This window comes from Ailuropoda melanoleuca, chromosome 5 (assembly GCF_002007445.2).
Source record: "Ailuropoda melanoleuca isolate Jingjing chromosome 5, ASM200744v2, whole genome shotgun sequence".
NCBI classification, from domain to species: domain Eukaryota; kingdom Metazoa; phylum Chordata; class Mammalia; order Carnivora; family Ursidae; genus Ailuropoda; species Ailuropoda melanoleuca.
The window spans coordinates 48,187,337-48,214,562 of NC_048222.1; the positions used below are offsets into that span (position 1 = coordinate 48,187,337).

At 38.6% G+C, this 27,226-nt stretch overlaps 1 protein-coding gene across 1 annotated transcript in view; it reads left to right on the top strand.

Annotated features, from left to right (window-relative positions):
* ADAM10 (ADAM metallopeptidase domain 10) overlaps positions 1-27,226 on the top strand; it is a 150,565-nt gene that overhangs the window by 19,355 nt on the left and 103,984 nt on the right. The window contains exon 2 of the mRNA XM_034660916.1: positions 25,083-25,233. Coding sequence (XP_034516807.1) covers positions 25,083-25,233 — 151 coding nt within the window. The remainder of the gene's footprint in view (positions 1-25,082; positions 25,234-27,226) is intronic.

Consider the following 27,226-nt stretch of genomic DNA (forward strand, 5'->3'; position numbering starts at 1 on the left):
TTTTTAATAGATTTTCCCCTAGTTGTATGGTTGTTTCTCTGATAGAAAGTGGCATTGTCGAGAGGCAGGGCAGTGTTGGTGTTTTTCATGTGATATTTTTGGGTTAACTGTGGGTTGTATTGCTGGCTTCTAGGGATACCTGGATAGTCTTGAAGAAGATAAAAGTGGGGAGGATTCCTGCATTATTGTCAAGTAATAGAATAATAAATACAGTTCAGTACTGTAGATGTAGTTTTTCTTCCTTATGATCTTCTTAGTAACGTTTTCTTTTCTCTAGTTTGCTTTATTGTAAGAATGTAGTATGTAAAATACATGACATACAAAATACGTGTTAATTGGCTGTGTTATTGGTAAAGCTTCTGGTCAACAGTAGGATGTTATCAGTAGTTAAGTTTTTGGGGATTCAAAAGTTGTATGCGTATTTTCAACATTTACCTGCAGGGGTGTGTATGTGTTGGTGCCCTAATTCCCACATCGTTCAAGGGTTGTCTGTACTTGATTAGGAATTGGGAGTAGACAAGTAGGCAGCTTAGAGGAAGGGAATAAGGAAGATCTGCAACAAGGGGAGATCATATACAAAGGTGAGTAGGTCAGAGGCCAAGCTCTGTACCAAAAGAGTTGAGGAAATGAGTGAATATTTAACTGCATCAGTGAGATTTGGTGATAGAGCTGCATTCTGCCCCTACTTTTTGAGCTTTTGACTGGTTGCTAAAGTATAGGAAGAAATCTCAGTTGAGTAGGGCCAGACTCTGTACGTGGGAACAGGCAATTTTGTGATATCTGACAGAGCTAAGTAGTGCAGAAGGTTGGAGATCAGCATGGGCTCCCGTGGAGTAAACGGTGTCAATTTCATTCACTAGCTGTGGAAATCAAGGGTCTACATATATATTTTCTGGGTCTTTAAAAGGTATATTCTTATTTGGTATTTTATTACATGATTTTCCTCATCTTAGAGGTAGATGTCAGTTTAGGTTTTGAAATGTCCCTGCCATGTGCTGTATTTTGATATATTTTTTTTCCTCTTCGTTTTTTTTTTTTTTTGAAGATTTTATTTCTAGGTAATCTCTTCACCCAAATGGCACTCGTACCCACAACTCTGAGATCAAGAGTCACATGCTGTACAACTTGCGGCAGCCACGCGCCCCTCTCTTCAGTTTTTTATAATTACGTCAGAAATATGAATGTGGGGGCGCCTGGGTGGCACAGCAGTTAAGCGTCTGCCTTTGGCTCAGGGTGTGATCCCAGCGTTCTGGGATCGAGCCCCACATCAGGCTCCTCTGCTATGAGCCTGCTTCTTCCTCTCCCAGTCCCCCTGCTTGTGTTCCCTCTCTCGCCTGCTGTCTCTATCTCTGTCAAATAAATAAATAAAATCTTTAAAAAAAAAAGAAATATGAATGTGAATGGTGGCTTGCCTTGTTTATGATGAGGGTAATAGAATTATTGTAGAAAATCATGAAGTAGTTGAAACCAGAATTATCTTCTTGGCACTGCCTCCTATTTGCTATGTGACTCTGGGCTTGTTACGTATCTCTCAAACCTCAGTTTCCTTTAAAATGGGCTAACAGTTCTTACTTTATATGTCTTTTGGGTGGGTTAAATGGAAAAAAAAATGTAGAACATTACAGAGCCTGGCATATTGCAAGTGCTCAATAAAATTTACTTATTATTAGATCCAATTTTAAACATTATTTAATACTTAAGTTTATCTAATCAAAGTATTTTTGTATGTAGTGAGCTATCAGTGTACACTTAAAACAATTAGAATACATTTTAAAAATATAATAGGCATATGTAGTTTTGGATTTTTAACTTTTCAGTTTAAAGATGTGATATGTGAAGCTTTTTTTTTTTTTTTTAAACAAATGTCTTTTGGCCAGATTTTCCTGTGAATTTTAAAATACTAGATTTCTAAAGTAGGAATGGGAAGAAACGACCTTAGCATCATATTATGAATATATTATATGATAAAAACTAAAGATAGTCTTGTAAAAATCAGGAGCAAAATAAAAATGCTTTACTGTTATTTAGCATGGTTTGTTAGTCCTGGTTAATAAGTTTTTAAAAAAGATAGAATTACAAATAGATGAATAAAAGATTTAAATAGGAAAAGCAGAATCAATAAAGTACCAGCTAAAAAGAGAGAGCGAAAATAATATTCTTAGAAAATTGCATGCAAAATCAAGGGGCTCATGAATCCTCTGCAGAGGCACATGAATCTCATGTTAGAACTCGTGTTGTAGAGGGAAAAAAGATGGTTTATAACTAGTCAGTAAGTGCTGAAGTGACTTTCTACAGATTTGATGCCTGTTTTATAATGTTCTGCCTATTCAACTCTGCTGTTGTAGTATGAAAGCAGTGACAGAAAATACGTAAATGAATGAGCATATAACTGTGTTGCAAAACAGGTGGCCAGCTGCAGTTGGCTTTTGGGTTAATTTGCTTACCTCTGTTTTACATTATTTGGGAACTTTTTCTAATCAGTATATTACCTGTGATATCAGGTAAGGCGTTTCTTGCTTAAGTGATAGCACCTGTGGTAACTAGGCTTATTAATACACTATTAAATGCTTAGATTGAAGCCAGCATGTAGAAGAAGAAAGATACAGCTGCTCGTAGAAGTCTGGGAATTTCTGTATACAGAAAAGTTGCAGGGCATCTGAAAGTTGGATGTGCATACAGATCGCTGGGAATCATGTAGGTCTGGGTAGAGCCTGAATTGCTTGGGAGAGTCCCAGGGGGAGTGCAGGATTTTGCATTGCTAACAATTCCCGCGAGACACCCATGCAGCCAGTCCCTAAAACACAATTTGAGTAGGATAGTTCTGTGTGTCAAGACTGAAACATCCACAAACACAAATTTCCAGTCTCTGTGGCAATAGTTAATGAATGAACTCGTTATTTGAACACATGGTGAGTAGTAGGCTCCAGGTTTTCTTTTAGCTTTTTAGCTTAAATGTTGAGTTGGAACTTCAGTACTGCTAAAAAGTTCTTGAAAATGGTGTAGTTTCTACTTTCTTAACTGATATTTTCCCTTGATGTTTGGTTTCCCCCAATGTTCTTTTGGAACCTGTGATCACTAGTTGTCATTTAATTTTTTTGTCTCCTCCATTTCTTACTACTTATGTCTTATTAACAAAAAATATATTTTTGAATAATGTCATTTACAGGTTGCTTAGTAGTTCCTTGGAGGTGAGCAGAATGTTGATTTCATTAATTTTCCTTAAAGAAGAGAAGTTGTAATATTTGAGTTGTCTTTGTTTTTGATTCTGGACTTTTGTTTTTGAAAATTTTAGAACTTAGAGAAAGGTAGGGGCGCCTGGGTGGCTCAGTTGTTAAGCGTCTGCCTTTGGCTCAGGGCGTGATCCCTGGGTCCTGGGATCAAGCCCCACATCAGGCTCCTCCGCTGGGAGCCTGCTTCTTCCTCTCCCACTCCCCCTGCTTGTGTTCCCTCTCTCGCTGGCTCTCCCTCTCTCTGTCAAATAAATGAATATATAAATCTTTAAAAAAAAAAAAAGAACTTAGGGAAAGGTAAAAGAAAGGTCAGATAGCCATATACTTACCAGTTTGATTCAATGTTTTTCTTTAAAAATTTTTGATTAGCTTTATTGAGGTATAATTTCCATATGGTAAACTTCAACAATTAATTTGAGAAATGTAGGTAGCCATATAACTACTATCATAACATAGAACATTTACATCAACCTTTAAAGCTCCCTTGTGCTCTTTGCAGTCAATTGAAAATACATTGTGATATCCCTTTTGATTTCAACTTTGACCCAGGGGCTAATTAGAAGTGTGCTAAGTTCCTAATATTTGGGGATTTTACCACACGTCTGTTACTTAATTGTACTATAGTCAGAAAACGTACGGTATGAGTTCAGCCTTTTAAAATTTGTAGAAACATGCTTTATGGCCTAGAACTAAGGACTGTCTTGGTGAATATTCCGTGTGTCCTTGAAAAGAATGTTCTCTTGTTGGGTGGAATGTTTTGTGAATGTTAATTGGATCAAGTTGTTTGATAGGGTTCAAGTTTTCTGTATTTTTATTTTTTGTCTACTGGTTCAGTGAAGACTGTTATGATTTCCAACTATAATTACAATTATAACTTCTTTCAGTTCTGTCAACTTTTTCTTCATGTGCTTTGAAGCTCTGTTATGTGATACACATTTAGGATAGTTAATGTCCTTTTGATGAATTGTGAAATGTCCTTCTTTACCTCTCATAATTTTTTTGTTTTGATGTTTACTTTGTCTGATAATGCCTTAGCTACTCCAACTTTTTTTGGATTGTTGGTATGGAATAACTGTTCCCATCCTCTTTATTTTAACTCATCTTTATTTTTGTCTTTAAAATGTCTTCTGTACAGTTTGTATTTACCTGTTCCTTTTTTTAAAAATAATAAAATGACTGTCTCCCATTTATTATGTTTAGGTCATTTACTTTTTTTTTTTTTTAAACATTTTATTTATTTGAGACTGAGAGTGTGTTTAAGCTCAAGTAGGGGGAGGAGAAGAGATACAGGGAGAAGCAGACTCCCTGCTGAGCAGGGAGCCTGATGTGGGGCTCTATCCCAGGACTATAGGATCATGACCTGAGCCAAAGGCAGATGCTCAACTGACTGAGGCACCCAGACGCCCCTAGGTCATTTACTTTTAATGTACTTATTGATATAGTTGAGCTTAAAACAACCATCATACTGTTTGTTTTCTGTTATCCCCCACCTTTTCCTGCATTCTTTGGGATTAATTTGTTTTAAAAAGATTCTATTTATCTCTGCTATTGGCTTATGTGTTATATTTGTTTGCTATATTTTTATAGGTGTTCCTAGGGTGTACAATATATATCAATAACTTAACTGTATACCTTCAAATAATACACAATTCCATTTCTGTTCTCCTCCAGAGTGCTGTTGTCATACATTTTAATTCTATGTGTCATAAATGTCACTGTACATTGTTTTTTTTTTTAAAACAGTCATTTAACTTTTAAAAAGGATTAAAAAAGAAAAAAATCTTTTTTCTCATATATTCATTATTTCTGGCACTATTCTTTGTGTCAATACAGATTTCCTCTGGTATCATTCCTTCTGTCTGAAGAGCTTCCTTTAACATTACTTGTAATACAGGTCTACTAGTGATGATTTTGTCAGTTTTGATGTCTGAAAAAAGGATTCTTTCACCTTTTTCCCCGCTTCACCTTCATTTGTGAAAGTTACTTTCACTGAGTATAGAATCTTAGGTTGAGGATTTTTTTTTCTCAAAGTACTTTAGACATGTTGCTGCATTATCTTCTGACTTAAGTACAGTTATGCTGTCATTTATAACTTTGTTCATTTGTATGTAATGTGTCTTTTTCTCTAGCTGTTTGGGTTTTTTTGCCCCTAGTTTTTAGCCATTAGCCTATGATTTGCCTCTGTGTGGTTTTCTTTTCTATTTAATTCTGCTGAAGTTTCTTGGTTCTGTAGACTTACAGTTAGCTCTTTTACTTTTTTCCCTTCATCATGTTTGTTTTGTATGCTCCTTAACATATGGAACATATTTACAACAACTGTTTGAACCTCTCTGTGTGCTAATTCCATCATCTCTGTAATTTCTGTTTCTGATGTCTGATTTTTTTCCCAGTTATGCAGAAAAATAAATTTATATTTTCCTGTTTCTTTTACACGCATGGTAATTTTTGATTGGATGTAGATCATTCTGATTATTATTTTTTGCATGTTTGATTTTGTCTCTCCTTTAGATACTGTCTGACTTTTTTGGTGTGTAGTTAAACTACTTGGAATCACTTTAGTCCTTTGGAATATCGCCTTTAAGCTGTGCTAGCGTAAGGTCTACAACAGCTTTAGTGTATGGCTAATTTTACCACATGAACAAGGTGATGTTTTTCTGAGGGCTATACCCAGTGCTCCATATATTATACGTCTTTCTTCCCTGGATGGTTGGGACTATGAGCACTTCTTAGCCCTTTATTGGCATTTATTTGTTTATTTATTTATTTATTCTTTTATTTATTTTTACTGTTAACGTTTAACGTATTATTTGTTTCAGGGGTACAGGTCTGTGATTCATTAGTCTTACACAACACATAGTGCTCATCACAACATATACCTTCCCCAATGTCCATCACCCAGCCATTCCAACCCCCCACCTCCCTCCCCTCCAGCAACCCTCAGTTTGTTTCCTGAGGTTAAGAGACTCTTACGGATTGTCTCCCTCCCTGGTTCCATCTTGTTTAATTTTTTCCTCTTTCCCCCTATCATCTTCTGTCTTGTTTCTTAAATTCCACATATCAGTGAGATCATATGATAATTGTCTTTCACTGACTTATTTCACTTAGCAAAATATTCTCAGTCCCATCTACATTGTTGCAAATGGCAAGATTTCATTTTTTGATGGCTGCATAATACTCCATCATATACACACCACATCTTCTTTGTCCACTCATCTGTCAGTGGACATCTGGGCTCTTCCATAGTTTGCCTGTTGTGGACATTGGTGCTATAAACTTTGGGGTGCAGGTGTCCCTTCCTATCACTACATTTGTATCTTTGGGGTAAATATCCAGTAGTGCAATTGCTGGGTTGTAGGGTAGCTCTATTTTCAACTTTACGAGGAGCCTCCATACTGTTTTCCAGAACGGCTGCACCAGCTTGCCTTCCCACCAACAGTGTAGGAGGGTTCTCCTTTCTTTGCATTCTCACAAACATCTGTCGTTTCCTGACCTGTTAATTTTAGCCATTCTGACTGGTGTGAGGTGGTATCTCATTATAGTTTTGATTTATATTTCCCTGATGCCGAGTGATGTTGAGCACTTTTTCATGTGTCTGTTGGCCATTTGTATGTCTGCTTTGGAGAAATGTCTATTTCTTGATTGGATTATTTGTTCTTTGGGTGTTGAGTTTGGTAAGTTCTTTAGAGAGTTTGGATACTAGCCCTTTATCTGATAAGACATTTGCAAATACCCTCTCCTGTTCTGTTGGTTGTCTTTTGGTTTTGTTGACTGTTTCCTTTGCCTGCAAAAGCTTTTTATCTGTAACTATTTAGCAGTAGTTCATTTTTGCCTTTGTTTCCCTTGCCTTTGGCGATGTGTCTGGGAAGAAGTAGCTGCGGGCAGAAGTCACAGAAGTTGCTACCTGTGTTCTTCTCAAGGATTTTGATGGATTCCTGTCACACATTTAGGTTTTTCATCCATTTGGAGTCTATTTTTGTGTACAGTGTAAGGAAATGGTCCAGTTTCATTCTTCTGCATGTGGCTTTCCCATTTTCCCAACACCATTTGTTGAAGAGACTGTCTTTTTTCCATTGGATATTCTTTCCTGCTTTGTCGAAGATTAGTTGACCATAGAGTCGAGGGTCCGTTTCTGAGTTCTCTATTCTGTTCCATTGATCTGTGTGTCTGTTTTTGTGCCAGTACCACACTGTCTTGATGATTACAGCTTTGTAATAGAGCTTGAAGTCCAGGATTTTGATGCCACCAGCTCTGGTTTTCTTTTTCAACATTCCTTTGGCTATTTGGGACCTGGTTCCATACAAATTTTAGGATTATTTGTTCCAGTTCTGTGAGAAAAGTTGATGGTGTTTTGATAGGCATTGCATTGAATGTGTAGATTGCTCTAGGTAGTGTAGACATTTTTACAATATTTGTACTTCTGATCCATGAGCATGGAACGTTTTTCCATTTTTTTGTGTCTTCCTCAATTTCTTTCATGAGTATTCTGTAGTTTTCTGAGTACAGATCCTTTGCCTCCTTGGTTAGATTTATTCCTAGGTATCTTTTTTTTTTTTTTTAAAGATTTTATTTTATTTATTCGACAGAGATAGAGACAGCCAGCAAGAGAGGGAACACAAGCAGGGGGAGTGGGAGAGGAAGAAGCAGGCTCATAGTGGAAGAGCCTGATGTGGGGCTAGATCCCATAACGCCAGGATCATGCCCTGAGCCGAAGGCAGACGCTTAACTGCTGTGCCACCCAGGCGCCCCTATTCCTAGGTATCTTATGGTTTTGGGTACCATTGTAAATGGGATTGACTCCTTAATTTCTTTTTCATCTGTCTCATTGTTGGTATACAGAAATGTAACTGATTTCTGTGCATTGATTTTATGTCCTGCCACTTTACCCAATTCCTGTATGAGTTCTAGCAGTTTTGGGGTGGAGTCTTTTGGGGTTTCCACATAAACCATCATATCATCTGCAGAGAGTGAGAGTTTGACTTCTTTGCCTATTCGGATGCCTTTTATTCCTTTTTGTTGTCTGATTGCTGAGGCTAGGACTTCTTTTTTTTTTTTAAATATATATATATATTTTTTTAGATTTTTATTTATTTATTCATTCGACAGAGATAGAGACAGCCAGCGAGAGAGGGAACGCAAGCAGGGGGAGTGGGAGAGGAAGAAGCAGGCTCATAGCAGAGGAGCCTGATGTGGGGCTCGATCCCATAACGCCGGGATCACGCCCTGAGCTGAAGGCAGACGCTCAACCTCTGTGCCACCCAGGCGCCCCGAGGCTAGGACTTCTAGTACTATGTTGAACAGCAGTGGTGATAGTGGACACCCCTGCTGTGTTCCTGACCATAGGGGAAAAGCTCTCATTTTTCCCTATTGAGAATGATATTCACTGTGGGTTTTTCCTAGATGGCTTTTATGATATTGAGGTATGTACCTCTTCTCTCCCTACACTGTGAAGAGTTTTAATCAAGAAAGGATGGGGGCACCTGGGTGGCTCAGTGGGACGCCTGGGTGGCTCAGTCGTTAAGCGTCTGCCTTCAGCTCAGGGCGCGATCCCGGCGTTCTGGGATCGAGCCCCACATCAGGCTCCTCCGCTGGGAGCCTGCTTCTTCCTCTCCCACTCCCCTGCTTGTGTTCCCTCTCTCGCTGGCTGTCTCTATCTATACTGTCAAATAAATAAAATCTTTAAAAAAAAGGAAAAGAAAGGATGCTGTACTTGTCAGATGCTTTTTCTGCATCTGTTGAGGGGATCATATGGTTCTTGTCCTTTCTTTTATCAATGTAGTGTATCACATTGATTGATTTGTGGATGTTTTTTTTTTATTTTTTTTTATTTTTTAATTTTTTTTAATTTTTTTAATTTTTTAAATTTTATTATATTATGTTAATCACCATACAGTACATCCCCAGATTCCGATGTAAAGTTTGATGCTTCATTAGTTGCGTATAACACCCAGTGCACCATGCAATACGTGCCCTCCTTACTACCCATCACCAGTCTATCCCATTCCCCCACCCCCTCCCCTCTGAAGTCTTCAGTTTGTTTCTCATAGTCCATAGTCTCTCATGTTTCATTCCCCCTTCTGATTACCCCCCTTTTCTTTATCCCTTTCTTCCCCTACCGATCATCCTAGTTCTTATGTTCCATAGATGAGAGAAATCATATGATAATTGTCTTTCTCTGCTTGACTTATTTCACTTAGCATTATCTCCTCCAGTGCCGTCCATGTTGCAGCAAATGTTGAGAATTCGTTCTTTCTGATAGCTGAGTAATATTCCATTGTATATATGGACCACAGCTTCTTAATCCAGTCATCTGTTGAAGGGCATCTCGGCTCCTTCCATGATTTGGCTATTGTGGACAATGCAGCTATGAACATTGGGGTGCATATGGCCCTTCTCTTTACTACGTCTGTATCTTTGGGGTAAACACCCAGTAGTGCAATGGCTGGGTCATAGGGTAGTTCAATTTTTAACTTTTTAAGGGACCTCCACACTGTTTTCCAGAGTGGCTGTACCAACTTGCATTCCCACCAACAATGTAGGAGGGATCCCCTTTCTCCACATCCTCTCCAACAATTGTTGTTTCTTGCCTTGTCTATCTTTGCCATTCTAACTGGCGTAAGGTGGTATCTCAGTGTGGTTTTGATTTGAATTTCCCTGATGGCTAATGATTTTGAACATTTTTTCATGTGTCTGTTAGCCATTTGTATGTCTTCATTGGAAAAGTGTCTGTTCATATCTTCTGCCCATTTTATGATTTGTTTATTTGTTTCTCGTGTATTGAGTTTGAGAAGTTCTTTGTAGATCTTGGATACCAGTCCTTTATCTGTGGTGTCCTTTGCAAATATATTCTCCCATTCCGTGGGCTGTCTCTTAGTTTTTTTGACTGTTTCCTTGGCTGTGCAGAAGCTCTTTATCCTGATAAAGTCCCATAAGTTCATTTTATCTTTTATTTCTCTTGCCTTTGGAGATGTGTCGTGAAAAAGGTTGCTCTGGCCGATGTCATAGAAGTTGTTGCCTATGTTCTCCTCTAGAATTTTGATGGATTCCTGTCTCACATTGAGGTCTTTCATCCATTTGGAGTTTATTTTTGTGTATGGTGTGAGAGAGTGGTCAAGTTTCATTCTTTTGCATGTAGCTGTCCAATTTTCCCAGCACCATTTATTGAAGAGACTGTCTTTTTTCCACCGGATGTTTTTTCCTGCTTTATCAAAGATTAGTTGCCCAAAGAGCCGAGGGTCCATTTCTGGGTTCTCTATTCTGTTCCATTGGTCGATGTGTCTGTTTTTGTGCCAGTACCATGCTGTCTTTGTGATCACAGCTTTGTAGTACAGCTCGAAATCCGGCATTGTGATGCCCCCAGCTTTGTTTTTCCTTTTCAACAGTTCCTTGGAGATTCGGGGCCTTTTCTGGTTCCATACAAATTTAAGGACTATTTGTTCCAGTTCTTTGAAAAATGTCCTCGGTATTTTGATCGGGATAGCATTGAAAGTGTAGATTGCTCTGGGTAGTATGGACATTTTAACTATGTTAATTCTTCCAATCCATGAGCATGGAATATTTTTCCATCTTTTTATGTCTTCCTCAATATCTTTCAAAAGTGATCTATAGTTTCTAGCATATAGGTCCTTTACGTCTCTGGTTAAGTTAATTCCAAGGTAACGCATGGTTTTTGGTGTTATTGTAAATGGGATGGATTCCCTAATTTCTCTTTCTTCAGTCTCGTTATTCGTGTATAGAAATGCAACTGATTTCTGGGCATTGATTTTGTATCCTGCCACCTTACTGAATTGTTCTATAACTTCTAATAGTTTGGGAGTGGATTCCTTTGGGTTTTCCATATAGAGTATCATGTCATCTGCAAAGAGAGACAGTTTGACTTCTTCTTTGCCGATTTGGATACCTTTGATCCCTTTTTGTCTTCTGATTGCTGTTGCAAGGACTTCTAGTACTATGTTGAATAATAGTGGCGAGAGTGGGCATCCTTGTCGTGTTCCTGATCTTAAGGGAAAGGCTTCCAGCTTTTCCCCATTGAGAATAATGCTTGCAGTAGGCTTTTCATAGATGGCTTTTATGAGATTGAGAAATGTACCCTCTATTCCTACACTCTGAAGGGTTTTAATCAGGAAAGGATGCTGTATTTTGTCAAATGCTTTTTCTGCATCAATTGAGAGGATCATATGGTTCTTGAGTCTTTTCTTGTTGATATGATGTATCACATTGATTGATTTGCGAGTGTTGAACCATGCTTGCATCCCAGGTATGAATCCCACTTGGTCATGATGGATAATCCTTTTAATGTACTGTTGGATTCTATTAGCAAGGATCTTGTTGAGGATTTTGGCATCCATATTCATTAGAGAAATCGGTCTGTAATTCTCCTTTTTGAGGGGGTCTTTGCCTGGTTTGGGGATCAAGGTAATATTAGCCTCATAGAATGAGTTTGGTAGCTTTCCTTCTGTTTCTATTTTTTGAAATAGCTTTAGGAGAATAGGTATTATTTCTTCTTTGAATGTTTGGTAGAATTCCCCAGGAAAACCGTCTGGGCCTGGAGTTTTATTATTTGGAAGGTTGTTTATCACTGACTCAATTTCTTCATAGTTAATTGGCCTATTTAAGAAATCTATTTCTTCCTGTTTCAGTCTTGGTAGTTTATAGGTTTCCAGGAAGGCCTCCATCTCTTCCAGATTGTTTAGTTTTTTGGCATATAGCTGTTGATAAAAGTTTCTAATAATCCTTGCAATTTCAATGGTGCTGGTCGTGACCTCTCCCTTTTCAGTCATAATTTTAATAATCTCAGTCCTTTCTCTTTGTTTTTGGACAAGTTTTGCCAGTGGTCTATCAATTTTATGGATTCTCTCAAAGAACCAGCTTCTAGTCCTGTTGATCTGCTCTACTGTGGTTCTGGTCTCTAATTCATTGATTTCTGCTCTAATCTTGGTCAACTCCTTCCTTGTCAGTGGGTTAGGCCTGTCCCTCTGTTGCTGTTCCAGTTTCTTGAGGTGAGAATATAGAAACTGCATTTTAGATTTTTCTATTCTTTTGAGTGAGGCTTGGATGGCTATGTATTTCCCCCTTAGGACTGCCTTTGCAGTATCCCATAGGTTTTGGACCGTTGTGTATTCATTCTCGTTGGTCTCCATAAATTGTTTAATTTGTTTTTTGATTTCCTGGTTTATCGAGTCATTCTTGAGCAGGATGGTTCTTAGCCTCCAAGTGTTTGAGTTTCTTCCAGGTTTTTCCTTGTGGTTGAGTTCCAATTTCAGAGCGTTGTGGTCTGAGAATATGCAGGGGATAATTTCAATCTTTTGGTATTGGCTGAGACCTGTTTTGTGTCCCAGAGCATGATCTATTCTTGAGAATGTTCCATGGGCATTTGAATAGAATGAGTATTCTTTGGTTCTGGGGTGTAGTGTTCTATATATATCTATGAGGTCCAACTCGTCGAGTATGGCATTCAAAGCCTTTGATTCTTTGCTTAGTTTTTGCCAGGGTGTTCTGTCTATTTCTGATAGTGGGGTGTTGAGGTCCCCTACTATTACTGTGTTCTTATCTATATGTCTCTTTATTTTGGTTAAGAGTTGGCTTGTGTATCTTGCTGCTCCCCTGTTGGGGGCATATATATTAATAATTGTCATATCCACTTGTTGAATACTTCCTTTAAGAATAATATAGTGCCCTTCTGTATCTCTCTCTATGGCCTCTAGTTTAAAATCCAGTCTATCTGATATGAGAATTGCTACTCCAGCTTTCTTTTGAGGTCCATTTGCGTGGAAGATGGTACTCCATCCCCTTACTCTAAGTCTGAATGCATCTTTGGGTTCAAAATGAGTCTCTTGTAGACAGCAAATGGATGGGTCATGTCTTTTTATCCAATCTGCAACCCTGTGGCGTTTTATGGGAGAGTTTAAGCCATTTAGATTGATAGAGATTATTGACAGATATGATTTTAATGATGCCATTTCTCTTTAAAGTCTTTGTATCGGTTGTGACTTGCTGCTCTGTATCACTCTTGGGGCCTTTTTACCTTTATAGAGCCCCCCTTAATATCTCCTGTAGGGCTGGTTTCGTGGTTACGAAATTGGTTAATGATTGGCGATTTTGGAACGTCTTTATTTCTCCATCAATTCTGAATGACAGCTTTGCTGGATAAAGGATCCTTGGCTGCATGTTTTTCTCTGAAAGAGCTTTAAAAATGCCCCCCCAAGCCTTTCTCTCATTCCAGGTCTCTGTAGACAGGTCTGACGTAATCCTGATACCTTTGCCTTGGTACGTGAGAAATTTCTTTGCCCTGGCCGCTTTCAATACTGTATCCTTGGATCTAATATTTGCGAATTGCACTATGACATGCCGTGGCGTAGGTTTGTCCTGGTTGAGCTTGGATGGGGTCCTCTCTGCCTCTTGGACACGAATGCTTGTTTCCCTTGCTAGATTAGGGAAGTTTTCAGCTACAATTTGTTCAAATATCTCTTCTAGACCTCTGTTTTTCTCCACCCCTTCAGGGATGCCGATGATTCTGACATTGGATCGTTTCATAGAGTCAGTAATCTCCCGTAATCTACATTCGTGGGCGTGGATTTTTTTAAGACCAGCTTCTATTTTCGTTTTTTCTTCTACTAACCCATCCTCCAATTCGCTAACGCGTTCCTCTGCCTCGGTGACCCTGGCCGTCAGAGCCTCTAGTTTTGACTGCATTTGGCTCATAGAATTTTTAATTTCTGTCAGATTCGCTCTCATTTCTGCCCTTAGGGATTCTATATTCTCAGCAACGCTTTCTCTGATGCTTTTTTCAAGTTTACTCATCATCTTGACCATTGTTGCTCTGAATTCCATTTCTGATAATTGGGATACATCCATATGTATTAATTCTGTGGCCGAGGCCAATTCTGTGGCAGAGGCCACAGACTCATTATCTTTTCTTTGCTGGGGGGGACTTCTCCTTCTCGTCATTCTGATGAAGAGAGATTGCAGGGTTGTCCAGAGCCCAAGTGTTGACTGGGACCCAGGCCGTGCGCCCTTGTTTTATAGAGATCTTAGGGATGTGGGCTTCTTCCTTAAAGAGTTTATTTATTTATTTGAGAGAGAGAGAGACAGTCAGCAAGAAAGGGAACCCAAGCAGAGGAGTGGGAGAGGAAGAAGCAGGTTCCCGGTGGAGAAGCCCGATGAAGGACTCCTTACGGAGCGTTGTGATCACACCCTAATCCGAAGACAGGTGCTTGGTGACTGCGCCACTCAGGCGCTCCGGGTTGTGGGCTTCTTGATTTTTCAGCCTGCCTTCTGGGGGAGGGGCCTGCCTGCAGGTACTCAGAAAACCCTGTTTGGGTAGAGTCTCTGTGTCCCTTGCGAGGGGGGATGGGGATGGGCACCCTGTGAGCCGGTATTTCCGGGCTTTTGTTCTCTGGCGGCTTTCCCTGGCGGTTTGCTATGCCTCTTCTGAGAGAGCAGCAGCGGCTGAAATTCAGCCTCTGTCTCAGAACAGAGGGATCGCGGATCGTTCTCCACTGATGTTCTGGCCACTTTAACTCTGTTTCTGTTGGTGCTGCTCAACCCTGCAGCATCCCGGGCTGTGCGCCCCACACCCGGCGTCCCAGCCCTCACTTCCAGGGCCGGCACGTCTCTGTCCTTTGTGTTTCCAACCCCGCCCGCCGCCAGCCGCCCCGCGCGGGCTCCCGGAGCTCCCCGTCTCAGTCTGGTGTCTCACGGGTGCTGACCGCGAGTCCGCCTGCTCCCCCGTGCAGGTGGCCCTCCAGCCGCCAGCCGCCCCGCGGACGCTCCCGGAGCTCCCGGTCTCAGCCTCGATCCAGTGAGCACACCGGAGCTCCGGAGCTCCGTGAGATGCTTGGTGGTGCACGCTCCCGGCTCACGGACTCAGTCTGCCGTTTCCAGAGTGCGGGTCCGCGGTCCGCCCGCTCCCCGGTGCAGGTGGCCCGCCAGCCGCCCTGCGCGCGCGCTCCTGGAGCTCGCGTTCTAAGTCTGTTGTCTCGCGGGTGCCGTCCGCGAGTCCGCCTGCTCCCCCGTGCAGGTGGCCCGCCAACCGCCAGCCGTCCCGCGTGCGCTCCCGGAGCTCCCTTCTCAGCCTGCTGTCTCAAGCGTGCGGGTCCGCGGTCTGTCCGCTCCCCCTTGCAGGTGGCTACCGCTTCCCGGCGCCCTGACACGGCGGCTCCCTCCCCCTTCTGTTTAGCTTCCGATATCTGTGCGCGGTTTCACGGCTCCCCGCTTCGTACCTCGATACTCAGCGCTGGAGATGTTCATTTGTAGAGATCCAGATGTATCTTCCTGCGTCTCAGGCTGATTCCGTGGATGTTCCTGCGTCTGGTACCTATCCAGCTCAACTCAGGGGACCGGCTGAAAAAGGGGTCCCCTACTCCTCCGCCATCTTAACCTCCTACCTGATTTGTGGATGTTGAGCCGCCCTTGCAGCCCAGGAATAAATCCCACATGGTCTGGTGAATTATCCTTTTATTTTTTTTCTCGTTTGTTTATTTACTTACTTACTCAATTTTTTTTTTATTATGATAGTCACCATACTGAATAATCCTTTTAACATACTGTTGGATCCTATTGGCTAGTATCTTGGTGAGAATTTTTGCATCCATATTCATCACGGATAATGGTCTGTAATTCTCCTTTTTGCTGGGGTCTTTGTCTTGTTTTGGGGTCAAGGTAATGCTGGCCTCATAAAAAGAGTTTGGACATTTTTCTTCCATTTCTGTTTTTTGGAACAGTTTTAGAAGAATAGGTATTAATTATTTAAATGTTTGGTAGCCCATCTGGCCCTGGGCTCTTGTTTGTTGGGAGATTTTTGATTACTGCTTCAATTTCCTTGCTGGTTATTGGTCTGTTCAGGTTTCCTGTTTCTTCCTGGTTCACCTTTGGTAGCTTATATGTCCCTAAGAATGAATCCATTTCTTCCAGATTGTCTAATTGGTTGGCATATAGTTGCTCATAATATGTTCTAATAATTTGTATTTCTTCGGTGTTGGTTGTGATCTCTGCTCTTTCATTCATGATTTTATTTATTTGGGTCCTTTCTCTTTTCTTTTTGATAACTCTGGCTAGTGGTTTATCAATCTTATTAATTCTTCCGGAGAACCAGCTCCTAGTTTCATTGATCTGTTCTACTGTTCTTTTGGTTTCTATTGCAATGATTTCTGCTCTAATCTTTATGATTTCTCTTCTCCTGCTGGGTTTAGGCTTTATTTGCTGTTCTTTCTCCAGCTCTTCTAGATGTAAGATTTGGTTGTGTATTTGAGACCTTTCTTGTTTCTAAAGAAACACTTGTAGTGCTATATACTTCCCTCTCAGGGCTGCCTTTGCTGCATCCCACAGAATTTGAACAGTTGTGTTTTCATTTGCATTTGTTTCTATGAATTTTTAAAATTCTTCCTTAGTTTCCTGGTTGACCCATTCATTCTTTAGTAGGATGCTCTTTAGCCTCCATGTATTTGAGTTCTTTCCAACTTTCCTCTTGTAATTGAGTTCCAGTTTCAAAGCGTTGTGGTCCGAAAATACACAGGGAATGATCCCAATTTTTTTGTACCAATTGAGACCTGATTTGTGACGCAGAATTTGATCTGTTCTGGAGAATGTTCCATGTGTTCTAGAGCAGAATGTGTATTCTGCTGCTTTAGGATAGAATGTTCTGAATATATCTAAGAAGTCCATCTGGTCCAGTGTGTCATTCAAAGCCCTTATTTCCTTGTTGATCTTTTGCTTAGATGATCCGTCCATTGCAGTGAGGGGGGTGTTAAAGTCCCCTACTATTATTGTATGCTGTTGATGTGTTTCTTTGATTTTGTTAATTGGCTTATATAATTGGCTGCTCCCATGTTAGGGGCATAAATATTTACAATTGTTAGATCTTCTTGTTGGATAGACCCTTTAATTATGATGTAGTGTCCTTCCTCATCTCTTATTACAGTCTTTGGGTTAAAATCTAATCTGTCTGCTATAAGGATTGCCACCGCAGCTTTCTTTTGATGTCCATTAGCATGGTAAATGGTTTCTACCCCCTCACTTTCAATCTGGAGGTGTCTTTGGGTCTAAAATGAATCTCTTGCAGACAGCATATTGATGGGTCTTGCTTTTTTTATCCAATCTGATACCCTGTGACTTTTAATTGGGGCATTTAGCCCATTTACATTCAGGGTAACTATTGAAAGATATGAATCTAGTGCCATTGTATTGCCTGAACGGTGACTGTTACTGTAAAATGTCTCTATTCCTTTCTGGTCTATGTTACTTTTAGGCTCTCTCTTTGCTTAGAGGACCCCTTTCAATATTTCTTGTAGGGCTGGTTTGGTGGTCACCTTTATTGGCTTTTGGAGATCGTTCTGCTGACTTTTTTTGTGTGTGGTGAATTTTTCTGGCCTGCGATAGTTTATTCTCTCACATGTTCCGGTTAGTACTCAGCCAAACACTTAAGGGGACCCTTTTTTAGGTCTCATAGCTCCCTCTCTGTTTAGCTTTTCCTGTCACTTGACACACAAATTCTGAATGCCCGACCTCCCTGAACGCAGGTATCTGGCTCCTCAATTCATTGAGACCCTCAGGCTGCTTGGGTTCTTCCACCCTGCACATTGGAAACTGCTTGTAGTTAGTGAGTTGGGCGAATTGTAGATCTCTCCTCATTTGCTTATCGTCTTATGTTCAGTTTTCTAAATGTTTATGGTGGTGGTAGGTTAAATTCAGTCCCTTTTCTCCCTTATAGCCAGAAGTGGAAACTGATTTAACAGTTTTCATCCCTTTTTTTTTTTTTTTTTGTCCTGCTTGGAATCACTTCAGTGAAAATTATACATGTCACTTTACCCCTAAATACTTTAAAATATATCTTCAGAAATTCAGAGTATTTTTTTATATACCTACAATGCTGTTGTACTGAAGAATATTAACAAGATTTCCTTCATATTATCTACGAGTGATTCCACTTTGTCCAGGATTGTCTCCAGATGTTTTTGTTTCCTTCTTAATTGGATTCTTTTCTATTTTGCTTTTTTGTTTTGTTTTGTTTCTTTAATTGTTTTTGCTCTAGCATATTTGGACAATGTTTATGGTTGTGTGGCTTTTCTCTGCCCTGATGTTCTTTTTGCTGTGATATAATGTGGGTAATTTCTTTTTCCCTTTTCTCTGAGCCAAAGTTTGAGGGGCTATTTTGTGTTTTACCCACTTTTCTCTGGTCATGGAGTCATGATCATATTCAGCCTTCTTGAGAATTCCAGGGCTCTGTTCTCTTTCGAGATTTAAAAAAAAAGTGAATCGTATGACTTCTGAACATTAGGGGCACCATCAGGAGTCCAGTATGCTGTGCTTTCCTACTTTCTCATTAGAATATTCTTTTTATTTCCTTGGCTGCCTGTTTGAGAGATTATACCATTACGTTATGCCCAAGTTGTATTAGTGCACTGGCTCTCTTGAAAACAAGAAAAAAATCCTCTGATTTGTAGCCTTTTCTAATTTCAGTGGTATAATTACCCCCCCTCACCCCCCCAGCTACCAACATAATGTCAATGAATGCAGAATTGGGAAGAGATCTGGGACTCATGAGCCTGTATAAGCTTAATCCAACACACACTGGTTATATCCTTTTCTTACTTGGTTTCAGTTCTTGAGGAATTTTTTTAATATGTGAGGATGGGCTGTTTCTTATAATTATGTTTTTTCCCCCATGGATCCCTCTTTGTTTTGGGTATATAAATTACATAATATAGTTTCAGTACATTATCTTAACTTCAGTGATTTTTTTTTATATTACTGAGATCATCTCGTAAATACCGATATTTAGACATAGTTAACACAAAAACATAGGTCTTACGTAGAAGATGATAATGACATGGACTTGATAACTGTATGTTCCTGGGTAGCATTTTTAACTTTACCAGTTAAAATCTGTGAATCATGTTTTATCTCAATTATACCAGTTCAGAAAATCATTACTTAGATCCTTTATCAGTGAAAGTAAACATTATCTTGCCTTAGGAGATTCCTTTGTGTGTGGGACAGAGAAAAGATAACTGTTTAATAACTCTCCCAGTAGTGTTCCGTCCATGCAAATAATTGAGCTTTTATCACATGTCAACAGAATGGCAGTAGTTATTGTTTTAAGTTATCAAAAATGGCAGAACACTTGATCTGAACTGTGACTTAAAAAGTTGACTTTTTGGTGCTGAAGAAGGAGTGGAAGCAGTAACTTTGCAAAGCCAAGTTTGTGCTGTGGCTACTCAGTCCACTTGAGTACAATTCAGTAATCCAATGGAAATCCTACATTGATTTTCAAAATGAAAGAAACTATCCAAAAGTTCTCATACTGCAACTTCCTCATTCTTGATTTCTTCTTGATGTTTTCTCTTGTATGGGGTATTTTTTAAAACCCAAGAATAAACCTAAAAATATTTTTAAAGAATATGGAAAATGTATAATATCTGATTCTATTATCTGGTCTTGATTTCAAACTAGCATGCTTTATCATCTCTCATATCCTGGCTTCACTGTATTGTCTTTGTTAGTTGCAAGGATAATTTTGGATTCCAGTTTTGCACTCCATTCTTGTCATCTCTCTCTCAAGAGCAGTACGTTCAAGAAGACAGTGAAGTGACTCAATAATAGTTTACATTAAACGATCCTTTAATGCCAGCCTTTGTGCTAAGCAGTTTACATCCATTTAAGGTGGTCCTTGTCTCTATTTTACAGACAAGAACCCTGAGATTTTAAAAAAGTTAAATAATTACCCAGCTCATCTAGTCATGGCTAGGAAATATCAGAATGAAAGCCCAGTGCTGTGTTTATTCCTCAATTTATGGCCTCAGTTTGTGAATGTAGGTCTCAAAGGCAAGTGTGGGAGTAGGAAGTAGAGGAAGAGATGGAGGAGCTGATGATGATGATGAATAATTTACTAAGCCTCTACGGTATTGTAGGCACTTTGCTGATTACCACACATGGCTGAAATCATAATCCAAACAGCCTTAAGAGAGAGCTATTCTACTCTCCATTTAAGGATGGGTACTGAAGCTGAGTTTTCCATTTGATGAGGGAAACAAGCTAATAAATGAAGGTAATGGTGTTTAAACCCGATAATTTTTTTATTCTAGTAAAAAAAATGCTTACGATAAAATTTATTACCTTAACCATTTCTAAGTGTGTAGCTCAATAGTGTTAAATATATTTACCTTGTTCACAGTCTTCAGAACTTAAACCCAGATGATTTGACATAAGAATTTGTGTCCCTAACTATATGGTGACTAGCCACTGACTTGCATATATATAGAAAATTTATTGATGGACACTTAGGCTTTATGCAATATGTTAGATAAACCATTATAGGTTTTTTTTTTTTTTTAATTTTGGTGTTCTGTTTTATAAAAGAAGACAGTTTAGGAAGAAATTTTGATGTCTTAAGGAATCACTCTTTTTGCTCATGGTGAAGATGGAGAAACCAGGGCCAGATTTATCCTCCTGCCTGAAAAAAACCAAGGAAACTAAGGAGAAAAAAAAAACAACAACAAAAAACCAGGGAAACCACAGCTTTGAAAGACACTAGTCACCAGCTGGTAAAGGACAATGATCCCTGAGAGAGGGGAAACAAATGAGGCAAGACCTATGATTGCTTCAGCTTTCTATCTTGAGAAAATTTCCATCTGCAGTGATAGGGAAGGGAACCTAGATGGAGGCCAACTAACTCTCTGAGTTAAGGAGATGAAACTGGGAGTCAAGGGGGACCAAAGCAACTAGAGTTCATAGACAGAATATCAGAGTGAAGAGTGCTGCATAGAGAGAGGATCCCTGAGATTTGCAAAGGGTTCTCCTAGTGTTCGGCAGAGTATTGATCAGTGTGTACATGTGAAGAAACTACCTGAGGCCAGGGAAAGGAACAGTGCCCTTTGTTCACATAGAGCAGGAAGTAGTGCCTGTTCTCCCTGGCTAGGCTGAAAAAACTCCTAATTTGTGGAGCAATGTGATAGACTACTCAGATAGGTCTTGCTTCACTAGTGGGGAATAATTAACCCTACAGTGAGCACTGTTCCAGATCCCGCTAACAAATCATAAATGCAAGACCCAAAAGAATCAGACCATTTCCACGTAACTATACTTTCTCCTATAACGAAGCCTGAGACTATTTTTAAAAATATAAAAAAGCTTAGCACCCAGCAAAGTGAAATTTGCAATGTCTGGCAACCATTTGGTGAAAGATTATATTATAAGGCAGGCACTGAAGCAGCAATCCATAATGAGAGGAATAAGCAATTAACTGGAATCAACCTGGAAGTGACACAGATATTAGAATTAACAGGCAAGAACATTAAAGGAATATTATAACTTTTATTTCATATATTTAAAAAGTTAAGTATATATATAGAAAATATAAAACACAAATCTAACTTCTAGAGATGAAAACTATACTGTTTTCAGTGGAAAATGCAGCGTGGATAGCTTAACAACAGGTTAGATATTGCAGAATATTAGTGAAGTAGAAGATACAGCAGTGGAAACAATTCAAAATGAAAAGAGAAAGAAAGAATTTTTAATGACTATGAAAAACTACAGTTTGACCTGATACACTTGTAATTCGAGTCCTTCTGGGGAAGGGTGGAGAGAGTGGGAAAAAAAAATTGAAGAAATAATGGTTGAAAAACTGTCCACCCACAGATCCAAGAAGTTCACTGAAATAAAGCTCAAGAAATAAGAAGAAACACATTGTAATCAAATTGCTCAGAGCCAGGGATAAAGAGGAAAATCTTAAAAGCAAACTAGGGAGGGAAAAGATACATTATATTCAGAGGAGCAAAGATAAGGATGACAGATTTCTTCTCAGAAGGAATACAAGTGAAAAGATGGTGGAGCAATACTTCTTAAAGTATTTAAAGAAAAAAATACAAACCTGACAGCTTGGAATGCCCAGCGAAAATATCTTTCAAAAATGAAGACAAAATAAAGACTTTCAGACATACAAAAGCTGGAAGAGTTTTTCACCAGCAGAAGAAATGTTAGAGGAAATCATACAGAAGGAAAATGATACCAGATGGAAATATGGATTCACATAAAGAAATAAAGAACCCTGGATCTGTTAATTAGAGAATGTTTTTTTCCTGTTATTTAAACCTCACTAAAAGATAATTGTCTGTTTCAACCAAAACAGTAACAATATATTGTGAGGTTTATAAGTAAAATATACAATAGCAATAACCTCTAAAGGCCAGCAGGAGAGAAATGGAAGTATATTAATGTCAGGTTCTTATACCTGAAGTGTTATAATTACCATTTAAGGGTAGGCTGGAATAAGTTAATGATATATACTTATAAGCCTTAAAGCAACTACAGAAATAACCAAACAGGATTTTGCTGATAATCCAATAAAGAGATAATAATGGAATCATAAAAAATAAATTAAAAAAGTAAATAATAAATAAAATAAATAATAAATAATTAGTCCAGGGACACCTGAGTGGCTTAGGTCAGGATCCTAGTGTCCTGGATGAGCCTCCTGTCAGGCTCTCTGTTCAGTGGGGAGTCTGGTTGTCCCTCTGCCCCTCCCCTCGTGCTCTCTCTCTCTTTCTCTCTCAAATAAATAATAAATAAAAATCTAAAAACAAGCAAACAAATGGGTTAAAAGTAAAAGGATGGGAAAAGATACACTATGCTAACCCCCCATAAAGAGGGTAATGGCCATATTAATATCAAAGTAGGTTTTAAGACATAGAATATTACAAAGAATAAAGAAGGTCATTTGATAATGGTAAAGGATGAATTAATCCAAAAGGCATCATTAACATCTATGCATGTAATAACAGCATCAAAAATCAAGGAAGCAAAGAACTGTAAGGAAAAATAGAAAAAATCACAATCAGAGAGATTTCAATACCCCTTTCTCGATAATAGAACAGGTAGATAGAAAATAAGGATATAGGAGACTTGAACAACCTCAGCAAACAACTTGACCTGGTTGACATTTATAGAATACTCTACTCAAAGAGCAGAGATTGACATTTCTAGAACACTCAGGTTAACAGCAGGATACACATTCTTTTCAAGTGCCCATGAGATATTTGCAAAGATAGATCATATTCTGGGTTATAAAATAAGTGTCTGATTTTAAAAGGATTGATATATACTATAAAGCAAGTTTTTTGGCTGTAGTGGGATTAAATTAGAAGTCAAAGGGGGCGCCTGGGTGGCTCAGTTGGTTAAGTGTCTACCTTTGGCTCGGGTCATGATCTCAGGGTCCTGGGATCGAGTCCCGCTGTGGGCTCCTTACTCAGGGAGGAGTCTGCTCCTCCCTCTGCCTCTGCTGTTCCCCCTGCTTGTGCTCTCTCACTCTCTTGCTCTCTCTCTCAAATAAATAAATAGATAAATCATAAAAAAATTAGCAGTCAGTAACAGAAAGGTAACTGAAAAATCTTTGGTATTTGGAAAGTAAGTAACAGATTCTAAAAGGACATGGATCAAAAAGGAAATTACAGAGTATGTTGAATAGAATGAAAATGGTAAGACAACATTACAGCATCAATGGGATGCTGCTAATGCTGTATTAAGAGGACATTTATAGCACTAAACATCTGGATTAGAGAAGAAGCAAAGTCTTCAATCAGTGGCATTACCTTATGAAACCAACAAGAACGAATAATTAGACTCAAAGTAAGCAGAAAAGAAATAATGAAGATCAAAGTGAAAATCAGCAAATAGAAAACAAAAATAATGAGGGAAAATCAAAGGAAATAACAGGGTTTTTTTTTTTCTTTTTTTTGAAGATAAATAAAATCAGTAAATGTCTAGCCATCCTAATCAGGAATGAAAAAGACAAGATTTAGATTACCAATATCAAGAATGAGAGAGGTAGGGGCGCCTGGGTGGCACAGCGGTTAAGCGTCTGCCTTCGGCTCAGGGCGTGATCCCGGAGTTATGGGATCGAGCCCCCACATCAGGCTCCTCTGCTATGGGCCTGCTTCTTCCTCTCCCACTCCCCCTGCTTGTGTTCCCTCTCTCGCTGGCTGTCTCTATCTCTGTCAAATAAAAAAAAAATCTTTAAAAAAAAAAAAAAAAAGAATGAGAGAGGTAACATCACTCCAGATTCAAAAGATATAAAAAAACATACGGGCATATTATGAACAGATTTATTTCTATAACTTTAACAATGTAGGTGAAATGGACAAATTCTTACCTCTCACTTAAGAAGTAGATAACCTGAATAGCTTTTTATCTATATATGAACTTGAAATTGTGGTTAATTACCTTTTCCAAAGAGAGCTCTAGGCCAAGATGGCTTTACTGGTGAACTCTACCAAACATTTAAGGAGAAACTAATACCAATTCTATATAAGTGTCCAGAAAATCGAAAAACAGGTATGCCTTTCCAACTCCTTTTACTCTAATATCAAACCTTGGCAAAGATAGTACAAAAAAAGAAAACTATAGACCTATGTCTTTCATGACTGTAGAAGATAATACACCATGACCAAGTGGGTTTTATTTCAGTAATGCAGAGTTGGTTTAATATTAGAAGATCAATTTAATTCATTATAATTAATAAACTAAAAAAAATCCATGTAATCACCTTACTAGATGCGGAAAGAGCAGGTGACAAAAGTCAACATCTTTTCCTGGTAGTTTTTATCAACAAAGTATTAATAGAAAACTTAACCTGATAAAAGACATCAAAGACAAACCTATGGCTAACATCAAACTTTTGTGTGGTTGAAAGTCCCATTACAGTAAGGTTTTTAAAAAAATGTATGTGAAAATAAAAAATACTAACATTAGTGAGACAATTGTTTCATATGTATTTGTAAATATTTGAATAATAACGGAATCATACTAGAACTAGAATGGACCATCAGGGTGATACTAATTCAAACTGTTTATTTTTTATAGGTCAGTATGGAAACCCTTTAAATAAATACATTAGACATTATGAAGGATTATCTTATGATGTGGATTCATTACACCAAAAACACCAGCGTGCCAAAAGAGCAGTTTCACATGAGGACCAGTTTTTACGTCTCAATTTCCATGCCCATGGAAGGTGAGTAAATTTATTGCTGTGTCTGAAGTTTTCCTGTAGTTAATATAAATTAAAAGAAGAAATTTTATACCATTAATTTTCCTTCTCTAATGGGAAGGCCCCCATTTAGAAATTCAGCCTATGCTAGAATTTGGTATATATGCAAAAAAATGTTTTCTTTTAAAATGGATTACCCTTTTTATATTAAGGAAACAGTCAAAGTTAAATGTTTTTAAATTTATGAATCCAGTCCCCTATTGTATTATTAGGGGATTTTTAAAAAAAGATTTCTTTATTTATTTTAGAGAGAGAGAGTGAGAGAACACAAGCAGGGGGAGCAGAGGGAGAGGGAGACAGAATCTCAAGCAGATTACACACTGAGCACAGAGCGGAACGTAGGGCTTGATCTCCTGTCCCTGAGATCATGACCTGAGGTGAAACCAAGAGTTGGATGCTCAACTGACGGTACCACCTAGGTGCCCCTGAAAAGATTCTTTTTCATAATTTCCCACTACTTTTTATATGTTTTATGTGTCGATATATCTGTCTTACGGGGCCAACAGTGAAGGTAGCTGGTTTTATGTCATTAAATCATTTAATTTCTCATTAACTCAGTTTTTGTTTTTTTAAAAAATTTTTATTTTACTTCATTTATTTATTTATTTAGAGAGCACACAGGAGTGGGGTGGGGCAGAGGGAGAGGGAGAGACTGAATCTTAAGCAGGCTCCATGCCCAGTGTGGAGCCCAACATGGGGCTTGATTTCAGGACCCTGAAATCATGACCTGAGCCAAAATCAAGAGTCGGATGCTTAAGTGACTGAACCACCCAGGCGCCTCTAACTCAGTTTTATCAATTCTAAAATGAGTTTGTACACAGGTTACCTATTGTACTGCTCATTTCTCAGACAGAATTGTTAAGGGATAAAGAACAGAGAGCTAAGGGAGAATGGTAAAAATCACATTTATTTAGTGCCTGGGGTGTCCCAGGTGTATAGATGCTTTATGTGCATTTTCTTATTTAATCTTCTCAGAACCCAAACAAGGTAAATATCGTTTTATATCCGAGAAAACTAAGGCTCAGAGAAGTTAAATAATTTCTTTAAAGTTACACAGCATAGATTTGAGGCAGACCTGGCTCACTTAAACCCCATATTTTTTTTTTCCTCTCTGTGGGTTAGGGGTATTTAGATAGAAAATCTTGGCGTATTTGTTAGACTCTCTGCCTTGCGTGCTGTAATTAGTAAATCTATTCCTTTCGTGCTTTTCCTACTGCTGTAACCCTGATTTATTGTTTAGCTCCTAAGAGGTTTCCCAGCTTCCACTCCATTTATCATTAAAACTATCCTATGGACTTCTCCAAGATGACTCTTCCTTAAATGCTTCCTTTTTCATGTCAGCTTATTGCTCTAAAGTCTTCAATTAATGATTGTAAGCCAGATTTCTTAACTTGGCTTTCAAGATTGTCTCGGAATTAATTCTAGTCTATTTTTCTAAACTTTATTCTGTTTCCCAACATTAAGTGTCTTTTTCACCCAGAATGATCTAATTGCTGAATATACCATGAACAGTTCGTTTTCTGTGTCATTTATCTTAAATCTTGATCATTTTTTAATGTACAGTTCAAGTTCTGCTTCTTTAAAGATTTACTTACATCTTCCTTGGAACTTTTAAATAGGTGAAATGTACCATTGGCATTTGATTCATTCTGTCTTCCTTTTCATGTGTGTATTTTATATTTATTTTTCTAGAACTGTTTCTTGTTCCTCACAGGAAGGCATCCTGGCTACTATTTAGTAATGTTTATTATTTGTGTTTATGCTTAAGTACAGATGTACAGATGCTTAAGGAAGATATTAATGGATGAAAAGGCAGATAAAAAATGCTATGAAACTTAAAGTATTCTATGCAGGAAAATAAATGTATTACTTAAATTATTTTCCATATTAAAAAGTAATGATCATTGTAGAAAAAAGTACTTTTAAGTTATAAAATCTCTTACTTTGATTCAAAGGA